At 53.3% G+C, this 11,664-nt stretch overlaps 1 protein-coding gene across 1 annotated transcript in view; it reads right to left on the bottom strand.

Moving 5' to 3' along the window:
• VWA3A (von Willebrand factor A domain containing 3A) overlaps positions 1–8,708 on the bottom strand; it is a 31,211-nt gene extending 22,503 nt beyond the window's left edge. The window contains exons 1-8 of the mRNA XM_014545417.1: positions 8,599–8,708; positions 6,373–6,498; positions 5,973–6,081; positions 5,664–5,729; positions 3,351–3,476; positions 1,783–1,918; positions 1,577–1,680; positions 57–137 (exon numbers count right to left, since the gene is read on the bottom strand). Coding sequence (XP_014400903.1) covers positions 57–137; positions 1,577–1,680; positions 1,783–1,918; positions 3,351–3,437 — 408 coding nt within the window. The 5' untranslated portion in view covers positions 3,438–3,476; positions 5,664–5,729; positions 5,973–6,081; positions 6,373–6,498; positions 8,599–8,708. The remainder of the gene's footprint in view (positions 1–56; positions 138–1,576; positions 1,681–1,782; positions 1,919–3,350; positions 3,477–5,663; positions 5,730–5,972; positions 6,082–6,372; positions 6,499–8,598) is intronic.
• Between the last annotated feature and the right edge of the window lie 2,956 nt (positions 8,709–11,664).

The following is an 11,664-nucleotide window of genomic DNA, read 5'->3' as shown; positions in this document are numbered from 1 at the left end:
CTCCCCCCTCCCACCCACACGCACACCATGCTCTGACTGACGGACCCAGGGCCGACCTGGTACTCATAGAGGAAGGGCAGGTCCACGTGGACATTCCTCACCGTCCCGTCGTGCCACTGAAGCTGTACCATTGCCTTCTGCACTCGGAGTGGCCGGGAGGGGCGCAGGCGAATGGAAGCACACCGTGAGGAAGGATTTTAAGTTTAAAATTCTGGGGGCAGAATGTGCCCACCCCCATGCCCAGGTCACGGCCTGGCACTGGCAGCAGAGCCCTCAGGACAGCAAGGCAGGCTGCCACCCTGGAGGCTCTCCTGAGCACGGGAGTCTTTATTATAAAACATGGTTGGAAGTTTTGCTAATAATAGAGTAAGAGACCTTAAAAACATCCTGGCCATGGGCCTTAGGTTTGGGAACCTAGATAGGCCTTCATGAACACTTTGGAAGTCAAATTTGTTCATCTTCTTCTTTCATCCTCCTCCAAATTGTCATATCCACGTCTCAAAGTATCCTTCCATCTGCCTGGTCATTCATCCATCCACTGAGTGAATTATCCATCTCTCTTTTCTTTTATTCTCCATCTTTCCATTCATTACTCCTTCCATTTCTCCATCTTTCCATCCTTACTTTCATCCTTTTATCTTTTTTATTCTATCATGTCATTCATCCTTCCATTTCTCCTTCTATCTGTTCACATGTCCTTCCATCCATCCATCCACCCATCCATCCATCCACCCATCCATCCGCCTACGTGTCCATGCATTCATCAACAGTTTCATCCATCTGCCCATCCATCCTTCCTCTCCATCCATCCATCCATCCATCCATCCATCCATCCGCCTACGTGTCCACGCATTCATCAACAGTTTCATCCATCTGCCCATTCATCCTTCCTTTCCTTCCTCCATCCACTCAGTCGTCCAGTAAACATTCATTAACTGCTGACTTGTACTACCTATTAGAGATACAGAGTTTTTTTCTTTTAAAGGGTTCATAATCTGCCCTAGCCGGCTTGGCTCAGTTAGAGCGTCATCAGCGTGCGGACTGAAGGGTCCCAGGTTCGATTCCGACCAAGGCCAAGGGCACATGCCTGGGTTGCGGGCTCGATCCCCAGTAGGGGGTGTGCAGGAGGCAGCCGATCAATGATTCTCTCTCATCATTGGTGTTTCTATCTCTCTCTCCCTCTCCCTTCCTCTCTGAAATCAATAAAGAAATATATTTTTAAAAAAATAAAGGGTTCATAATCTGGTGAGATCTGGACATGTAACAAATACACAGATTGACACATTAAGGAGCTATGGCAGGAGTCTGTGCCAGGTACAGTGGGGACACACAGAGGGAGTGTGTTCTGAGTGGGGAGGAGGAACCCCTCCACAGCGGAGGGACGGTGGTTCCCAATTCCCTCCCTTTGCCCCACCTCCCACGTTTCCTTTCCAGGTGGGAGGGGAGCCGGGACCGCTCAGGGCCCACAGGCCCTGCTCCTCGGGCTCTGCCTTGACTCTTGTTTCTGAACATTCATGAAGGGAGAAGCCACAGAGGAGCTCCCCGCTGAGGATGGAGAGACCGGAGTCTGAGTCACCTCATGGATAGTCGACGACACCGTTTTCTGGAGAATAGGCACAAATTCCTCAATGGGAGCGAACGCGTTGGGCGCCAGGACCTGGTAAAGGCTCAGCTTCTTGGCTGTAAGGACAAACGATGGCTTGGGGCACCGCGTGAAGACCCAGAGGGCTGGTGCCCGAGTCAGGGACCTTCGCTCTCGGCCCACCCTCCTCGGGGATTTACCTCTTAGGCCATTGACCTTGAGCCATTCTGCAGAAGTCTTGTCCAAGTTTGGGAACTCAATTGTGAGGGGAGCTTCGTGCTTTGGGGGTTTAGGCAGGAGATCTCTGAGTGGCCCTTTGGCAATCTCTGTGGAAATCTAAATTAACATGAAAACTCCTCATCACATAGCCACACTTTAGAGCTGCTGAGTATTCAGTCTCCCACCCACAGCCCCCCCAGGGGCATCGTATTAAAGACAGTTTGCCTTCCCGCCTCACCATCCACACCCTCACCCCCTTCCTGGAGATTTCTGGGAATTCCAGGGGAAGAGGAAGATGTGCCCAACAATTCACTTCCTCTTCCGTGCGCTCATCTTCCTGCTGCTTCTCCATCCTTATCCATTAGGGTCCTCACCTTGGCCTCCTGCTGAGTGGCCCCGACGCGGCCCCAACCCCAGGCTTCAGGGAACCCAAAGCAGCTCTGCACCAGCCACGTGGAAGCTCGGGTCCGGCCCAGCCTCTCTGCCCACGTTTATAAGCTGAACGGCTGAGGTTCTGAGAGACTAACTCACACAGCTCAGGTAGAAGTGAAACGTAGAACAGCAACTCCCAGACTGTACACCTGAGCATCGTCCTCATGAATTTTGCTATATCTGAATACCACTGCGCTATTATCTACCCAGTTTATTTTTAAATTAAACATATGGCATTCAAGTGTTCTAATATTCAATTTAATTTGCTTTCAAAAACAGACTCCTTTTTGGTACTTAAATAATTTTAGAAAGATCTATGGATGAGTAGATTTAAATATATAACGTTAAAAATATTAATCTATTTATCGCCTTACAATCATCTGTGAACCCCACATAGTACATGCATTTCACTTTGGGAAACTCTAACAAGGGTGTGGCCGCCCGGCAGACCCGGGTCAGTCAGAGCCGTTGGTTAACCTGCTGGCTTCAGTTTGCTCATCTGTAAGATGGGCTGGTAACACGCCTGACAATCCGCTGCCGCTGAAGGAGCAAACAAGTCCTTCAGAGAATCCAGCACCCGCCCGCTTCCCTCGTGCTCAGCAGATGAGCGCTGTGGTCATGACTGGATGCCGTGGTGGTTCTGGGGAACCAGCCGGAGAGCTGGGCTGACGTGCAGCTGTCCAGGCGGCTGCTCTCCTGCCCCGGCCAGGATGCCGCCTCGCAGCGCTCTGTCCACAGAGCAGCGTCTAAGCAGCACCGAGCGCTTATTCTGAACGTGCTGTTCTGCCCTCGATAAGTTAAGTTAACTGTCGCTGTGCAGGACGCTGGCCCTGAGCGAGGGCTGGGGAGGCATCTCAGACAGCCTACTCTGTGCGTGGCGATGTTCGTCATGCGCCACGCTGGGGGAAGGAGCGATGGAAATACCCAATTTCTCAGTTAGAAGACCCACCAGGCCCCTCGGGCACAGTGGGAGGCCCGGGGCCCACCCAGCTCCGAGCGAGAGGCTTTGCCTCTTCTCACTTCCAGGAGGGGGGGGATGGGGGGGTGAGGAAGGAGAGTGGAGCGAGGCCAGCTGGCAGCCTCCCGAGAAGGTCCCAGAGTTTTCCTGCCCACCTACCTCCTTCATCAGGCTGCTGAGCTCCGGGCAAGCGGCGCTCTGGTGCAGGGCGTGGACGTGGCCCAGGAGGCTCTGGGCCTTCTGCATTTCCGCCAGCAGCTCCTCGATGTCGGGGCTGGCACAGATCTGGGGGTGTTAGGAGCAGGAAGCCAGCTAGAGGCCACCTGGCCACCTGCCCGCAGCAGCCCAGGCCAGAGGCAGGCAGCGACCAGCACCTGCCTTACATTAAACCTGATGCGTGGCCTGGCCCACGCTCGGGGCAGAGCTCCCAAACCTGCCGTGTCCCACGGACAGCACTGGCCCGCAGCGCTTAGACAAGTGACGGGTGGCCTAACCTTAAAACTGTGAAGAAACTTGACACCCTCTATTAGGGCTACATAATAATGATAATTTTGAAAGGACTATAATCAATGTTGGCCAGGATGCTAAGACTCGAGACCCTTGTGCACTGCGGGTGGAGTGTGAAAGGTGCAGCCGCTGTGGAAAACGGTGTGGTGGCTCCTCGCAAAAACAAGCAGAATTGCCTAGGAACCCGCGCTGCCCTCTCGGTATCCACCTCAAACCCTGGAAAATGGGGCGCGGACACTTGTACACCAGCACCTGTGGCAGCTCACACTGCCCCATGGGAGCCACCCAGATGGCCACCGGCTGGTGAGTGCGAGCAGACCAGGAAATGGAACATTCTCACCGGGACCAGGAGCGGCGCCCTGCACCGGCTGCAACATGGGTGGGCCTGGAAGACACTGCCTGAGTGACAGCAGCCACGAGAGGAATGGGGCTCCGTTTAAGTGAGATGTCCGGGCCGAGCAAGCCCAGGGAGGCCGGCCGCGGTGGCTGCCAGGAGCCGCGGGCGGGGAAGTGGGGTGGCTGCCTGGTGGTCGGCGCTTCCCTCTGGGGAGATGGAAGCGTTGGAACAGGAGGAGGCGGCGCTGAACGCACTGTGACTGTGTGAGTCCACTGTGAGGCGGCTGATTTTATGTCATGTGACTTTCACTTCATTATTTTAAATGTAAAAAATAACAAGCATAGAACAACCCGGATTTCTGGCTTTTCTTGAAAAAGTCGGAGGACCTGGCAGCACGGGCCACATTCCCTCAGAGCAGGGCCTGGCCGGGCTGCGCTGCAGGCGCCCCGCGCTCCCTGCTGCCCCCAGTCAGTCATCAGGCGTTATCTCCTCACACTGTTTTGCTCCCCGCGCTCCCTGCTGCCCCCAGTCAGTCATCAGGCGTTATCTCCTCACACTGGTGTTTTGCTCATGTTAAAGAAGACAGTGACATTCATGATATCCATATCTCTCCCAAGAGTGGAAAAACAGCCCTAACCGGTTTGGCTCAGTGGATAGAGCGTCGGCCTGTGGACTGAAGGGTCCTGGGTTTGATTCCGGTCAAGGGCATGTGCCTTGGTTGCAGGCACATCCCCAGTAGGGGGTGTGCAGGAGGCAGCTAATCAGTGTTTCTCTCTCATCGATGTTTCTAACTCTGTATCCCTCTCCCTTCCTCTCTGTAAAAAAATCAATAAAATAAAATTTTTAAAAAAGAATGGGAAAACAACAGATACGCCAAGAGGACCACAGGCTTTACGATGAAATCTCTCTTAATCTCTCTTAAGTCATTTATTTCCTGGGCCTCCCAGCGCCTGTCGGCTGTGACCCCTGCACACAGAACCGGGCAATGCGGGCACAAGAGGGCGCTGCTGAGAAGAATGTCCGTGGCGGCGGCTCCTCGTGGACATGCTCCTCTGGGCCCTGCACAGGCCGCGAGGCAGCTACGCACTGACTGGCGGCTTGAGCGGAGAGCAGGCCAGGCAGCCTGTGAGCTGCCGGGTGGCTGCATTCTGTCTGCCAAATGGGTTTACACACATTTGCTGGTGTTGCCTCCATTGTGGACACAGGTGACGGGGCAAGGACAGGGATGGTGGGTTGGTACAGGACTGACTGCTCATTCAGCAATGACTGCTGCGGATCCCGGCAGGAGCCGGGAGGGGGGCTGTCGAGGAGAGAACTGGGGCCACTGAGGCAGACTCAGAGCTTTGCTGGGGCCCACATGGCGACAACTGGTCAGACTCAGGACTCTACCCACGAGGCTTTCAAACGCCTGCAGCCTCACGGGTGTGCAAGGAGCTCATCACACATCTAACCACAGGATCTCTTGTGACTTCCTGTTCTTCCCACACATTCATCTGCACCTGATTAGACCTGTGTAAGCCCATGAGCTTGGGGCCAGAGGGAAGCGAGTACACAGCCTGGCCTGCCCTGGCCCCTGGGCCCCAGGCACCCTGGCAGCGGCAGGGTGAGGGCAGAAGGCAGTGGCTTACCTCTGACTCTGGGGTGTAGCAGTGGTAGTGGCCCCCAACAGCTTCCGCAAGGTTCTTCAGGACAGCCTGCGGGATGGCGCGGTCACCCTCCAGGCCCCGACAGCTTTCTCCTGCCCAGGACAGCCTGCGGGATGGCGCGGTCACCCTCCAGGCCCCGCCAATACTCCGACAGCTTTCTCCTGCCCAGCCTCTCCAGCCTCCAGCACGTCCCCTCCGACCCGGGGGAGAACGTGTTCTGGCCCACAGCTCGGGGCCTGTCCACGCAGGTCGCCCAGGGTGCCCCTCACCAGGAAAGCCGCGGGTACTTACGGGGGGCACCCGGTCCTCGCACTGGTAGGTGACAAGGTGGGTGTGGAGGCCCCTGCCCAGGGTGGCCTGTTGGATGTAGTCAGACAGGATTTCAGGAGGCTGGTCTGGGCTGGGGAGAAGACGGAGGAAGATAAGGGGGCACCTGGCATGAGGACATTTCCGAGCAAAGTGATCATTTCCAGGGAACATCTGCAGGGCTGCAGGGTCCAGCCAACCACCCGTGTCCCAGGTCACCCGTGTGAGGAGCGGGCGGGGCACAGCACAGGCCTGGCCGCTCTGGCAGCCCTGAGCTGGCCCGTCCGTCAGGCACGTGTCAGCAGTCATGCGTGATGCTCTTTCTTCTAACCCCGTTCGTGGCCCCTCCATGTAGTCTGTTACCCACTGAGGAAAGGACACCTACCAGCTTCCCAGTATGGTCACCAGAGAAGTCAGCCCCTTGCGAGTGCAGGCTTTCCTCAGGGCTTGGAGCAGATTGCTGCCTCCTTCCGGCTGCGGCTTCCTTACCCAGAGTCTGAGCTCCTGGAGGCTGAGGAGACAGTGAGGGAGGCCAGCAACCTGGTCACAGCTCCACCAGGACCAGCGCCCGCTCATCTGAGCCTGAGGATAGCTCTCTGAGGGAATGCCTCTATTCCCATTTCATAGATGAGGAGACTGAGGCTCAGAGTTAGGATGATACTAACCAACTGGCAACACAGAATCAAACAGGTTCGACTCTAGGACCAGAGCTCAGTGACTCTATTGTCAGAGGGTCTGGCGAACTCTGGGAGGCAGCCCGCAGCCCGAAGCCTGGCGGTAACCCCGGACGCTCAGAGGCCTCTGGGGGAGCGGCTGCGAGGCCGCCGCACGGGGATGGGGCGCACACCACAGGTGACAGGGAAAAGGACAGCGCAGGCTTTCTTGGTTAAACACCTCACATGGTGCTGGTGAGAGAGTTCTGCTCTTTCCATTTCTTTTCAGTCTGATCTAAAAAAACCAGAATCTCAGCTTGTTGCTAGAAATCTGTCTTTTGTTATTATAACTATTGACTCTCCCTTTTTTGTTGTTGTTAATCCTTCCTCATCTGAGGATATTTTCCCATTGACTTTTAGAGAGAGTGGAAGGGAGGTGGGAGGGAGGAAGGGAGAGGAGAGAGAGAGAGAGAGAGAGAGAGAGAGATTGAGCCGGGGATCAAGCCTGCAACCAAGGTACATGCCTTGACCGGAATCGAGGCCGAGACCCTTCAGTCCTGGGGCCGGCACTCTATCCACTGAGCCAAACCAGGTAGAGTGCGTCCCCCTTTTACACAGAGAAAGAACAAATCCAGGCCTAGCACCTCCTGGTCAATAGGTCTCACGCTGGGATTAACATCACCATTTTCTGTGCTTTCCTTAGATTATGTTTTGTCCACTTTCTAGTTGTGGCAAGGACTCCGGCCTTCCCAGCGATGGTGCTGATGGGAGCTCCTTCCACAGGAAATGGGGTTGATAGGAGGAAAATGGACAGCTGAGCCAGGGGTGCAGAGTAAGTGATGGAACACGTGGCAGGGACATGATGGACATCACGCAGTCCAGGCGTGACTGGAGGTGAGGAACTGCTGGCTGGACGACCTCCAGTTCACCTCCAGTTGGGACAGTGGAGACGGGGTCTAACTAAGGTGGACACCACAGCAACAACACTGTCTGCACTGAGAACCTGCCACAGGCCAGGCACTCACTTTTCATTTCATCCTCACAACTCAGTGAGGGGCAGGTGCCCTCAGCCTCATTCTGCTCATGAGAGAGGTGAAGGGCTGGCCAAGGCCACCCAGAGCTGTCAGAGCCGGGTTCAGAGCCAGCCCTGCTGGAGCCCAGCCCTTCTCTGCTCGCTGGGGCCTCTTTGCAACCAGTGCCGCGAGGAGACCCCGTCCTGGGAGCCCGCGCTCCTGCATTTCCCTGGACTCTGGCGCCGCTGCTTGGGGCACGTCCCTAACCTGAGTCACAGGTTCCTCATCTGCAAAATGGGAACTGGCCACAAATACTAACTAAGACAGCGCATGAGGGTGCCTGGCACATGGCAGGGGTCAAAGATACTTCCTTCACGGAAAAGACGTTTTTACTTAGTGGTATAAATAGAAACTCTTACCTGCCTTCCCTCTCACTGCTCCCCCAAACGAGGAACTCCCAAATACAGGGCTAGTGAGGTTGTAGCGCATCTATGCAGCGGGATACTGTGTCGCTATTAACAAGAGCAGGTGGCCCTGGAGGGGTGGCGCGGTTGGTTGGAGCACTGTCCCTTCACCAAGGGGTTGTGGGTTCCACTCCTGGTCAGGCACATGCCTCGGTGGCAGGTTCCCTCGGGTGGGACACATGCCGGAGGCTCCCAGTCCATGCTCCTCCCGCCCTCTCTCTAAATAGCAACAAAACTGCCCCCTAGTTTGCTGGACAGAAGTGGTGTCTCATGGTCGTCTTGTCTTCTCATTTGGTGGCTGCTTGTGAGGGTGACTCTTTCCCAAAAGTGATGGGCTCCTGGAGTTTCTGCTTTTGTGAGCTGCCTCTCTGTGTTTACTTACCTGATGGGGTCTTGGGTTTGCGCTTGAATCATGCACTAAAGAAACTAACGCTCAGGAGGAAAATGACCAAGTGAACACCCTGGCCAGGTAGCCACTCACCTGGAGGCGCTGACATCCACGGGGTCTGGCCAGAGGGCGCTGGTGGTGGTGCCGAAGGTCAGGACGAACAGCTTCTCCTTGTGGCTCAGCTGCTCATCAATGAGGCTCTGGTGGACAGAAGCGTCAGAGGAGGGAGTCAGTCACTAATGGAAGGAGGGAGCCAGGCGTCTGGTTAAGCAGGATCGAGTAGGACCGGCAGTTTCACAGTCACCCAGGGATCCCGCCTACTTGACTAGGCAGGACAGACAGCTTCAGGGCCACTCCAGGGATCAGTACCCACCAGATTAACTGGAGAGGGCGGGGGAAGGGTCATTTTTCTGAGCACACGCGCAGCAGGAGCCAACGTGGGAGCTGTAAAGGGGGAAAGAACTGGAGATGGCACCAAGCCCGGAGGACCCAGGGAGGAGGGCGGGTAGTTTGCATGAACTCCTGCTCTTTCCCCAACCCAAGGAAATAGAGGAAAGCCTGACAAAGAGCCACCTGCGCCCCCTTGGCGCCCACTTGAATCTCCTTTCAAGCGTACTATTGCCAGGGCAGAAACAGGATGTTGGGGAACCAGTGAGAACTGTGAGAAATATCAACCCTGCTCTGTTAACTGTGATAGTTCTGCTCTGATTAAGGCAGGCACATTCTAACCTGGCTGCCAGTTCTCACTGGGGGCCGGGAGCTCACCCAGAAGCGCAGCCCATCATTTGGAGCTGCCTATTTGCATGGAAAGATGAACAACTTTGTTGCAGACACCAGAATCGCCAGCCCTTTGAAGGTAAGTCCTGTGCTTACCGTAAACTGCCCATTTGGCACACCCTTTGCCTCCTTCCCCATATAATCCTTGTCCTGCCCAATATAAGCAGCAGCTTATGGTGGGTGCAGAACAGACTTTCATGGCTGAACTGCTGCTCTCCCTGCGGCCGGCAGTGTTGGAATAAATGCTCACAGGATTCAGTCCTGTCTCTGCTTCAATGGCTCAAGTAGTGACAGGCAGCCCGGACCCACTGATTGTCTGTTACATATTCTGGCGACCACGAATGGAGGTAGGCGAGGGGCTCCTGGGTGAATACCGGGAACCCCGCTTGCTGCCTGGACTGGGGGATCCAGGGCCAAGGCCTGGACCCTTATTTACAGCGCTGCCAGGAATTTTCCTGTTTTGAGTCCCGGCCACAGCCTCAGCAATCCCTGTCCTCTCGCCTAAGACATAGATTGGAGGAATCGAGTGTTTTTGTAGGAGGAATCAGCGTGTTTGCATGGCACGAGCAGCAGTGGCTGCTTCCTGTCTGGGCTTCCTTGTGAGGAAGCATGTACTGTGTGTGCTGTGTGTGTCATGGGAGGTGTCGTCCTGCCTCTCGCCTGGACTTAAGGCGTGCATTCACTGGGTGAGCCTGGTCAGCTCCGGATGGCCCTTAGCCAGATCCCTCTGCAACAAGAGGCATTGCTCTGCTTCAGTGGTTTTTTAAACGCCGGGCATTCTGTGGGGTCTGTATCGATAGACAAGGACAAGGTGTGAACCTCATGCCTGTGGGTTGGGCACGCCTGTAAACATTGTATGTAGGAATGTCTCTGTTGACTGTTGCCTTGTGTCCCTGTTGTTTGGGTTAATTTGTTTAAAGATGGGGCACTTCCCACTTTGCTGGGGCCCCAGCTGCTCATGGCAGGGATTGCAGAAACTCTTAGCTGGGGAGAGTTCTCGTCATTTGCTGTGCTGGGTTAGTGTGACATACGATTCTAAGGCCAATGTCCCAGGCCAGCCTTTTGAGAGTATTCATTGATTTACTGCACGGGTGTTTGCTCGCTTGTTTCTGTTGTTGTTGTTTAAAGATCTCTTCTTATATGCAAGACTTCATGTTGTTACAGACAACTCAGAAAGAAAGATGTGGGAAATAACCCCCAAGTCTTTCTCCAGATGCAGACATGCCCTCCAGTAGCTGCAAAGGAGCAGTGGGGACCACTCCCCGTTTGTAAAGCAGAATAAGCCCATGAGTTACCCCTGTTGTCAAAAAAACGCCTTGGGTAATAATAATTGGCTTAAAATCTCAAAGCTGTTAAGACATAGTAAATATATGTAACTAAAATGAAGGATTTATGATAAAGCTTTTAGTGATAATTATATGTGCCTAAACAGTTTTCCAAAGTCTTTGGTAACAGAACTTCGGAGTTTGCTGGGTTAAATAGTAAAAATTATTAAATATCTAGGTATTTTGAAATAACAGGATACTGAGTTTGCCTACTTTTGGATTTTTATTACAGAGAATATAGAAGATAGGTTTGAATCTATTAATGAATATGTCATGTATTTTATTTGAATTATATCTCTTTAAAATGTGAATGTATTGCTAATCTGAGAAATGTTAAGTACTTACTTGTCACATAAAATTTAAGGTTTCTAAGAGTTAAAAATTCTAACTAATTGGAAAAAATTGTATGGTTTTAGTAATAGAAGGCATGATGTATAAAGATGCATTTTTGAAAGGAAAAGGAAATTAAGTTGTTTTAAAGCTAAATGAATAAGGAGATTTGTGAAAATTATAGAAGGATTGTGAGGAGAAATCTTAAAAGGAAATTATAGGTAATCTGAATAGTTTAATTAGGAAGTGAACCCAAAGTAAGCTAGTACAGAATTTGTTTACTCCTTTTCCAATCTGTTAAAAGGGAAACAGTTTTTCCTGTATTTGCCTCGTGTGGGAACCATGCCAGAGACGCCGGGTAGTCCAGACAACGCAGAGTGTGAAAGGCCTTGTTGATAGCATGCTGGACGGCCAAGGCCACTCTGGACATGGGAATCTTTTTTATATATAATATATTTTTTATTGATTTCAGAGAGGAAGGGAGAGGGAGAGAGATAGAAACATCAATGATGAGAGGGAGTTATTGATCGGCTGCCTCCTGCACGTGCCCTACTGGGGGTTGAGCCCGCAACCTGAGCATGTGCCCTTGAGCAGAATTGAACCTGGGATCAGTCTGCAGGCCGATGCTCTATCCACTGAGCCAAACCAGCTAGGGCTGAACCTGGGAACCTTAATCAGAATGTCCAAGGACTACACAGCTGCAAGGCCACAGCGATCTCACGGTACA

The sequence above is a fragment of the Myotis brandtii genome, unplaced genomic scaffold (assembly GCF_000412655.1).
Source record: "Myotis brandtii unplaced genomic scaffold, ASM41265v1 scaffold407, whole genome shotgun sequence".
In the NCBI taxonomy this organism is placed as follows: Eukaryota; Metazoa; Chordata; class Mammalia; order Chiroptera; family Vespertilionidae; genus Myotis; species Myotis brandtii.
Note: the sequence above shows the minus strand (reverse complement) of the source record. Positions and strands in the feature narration are given on the sequence as shown.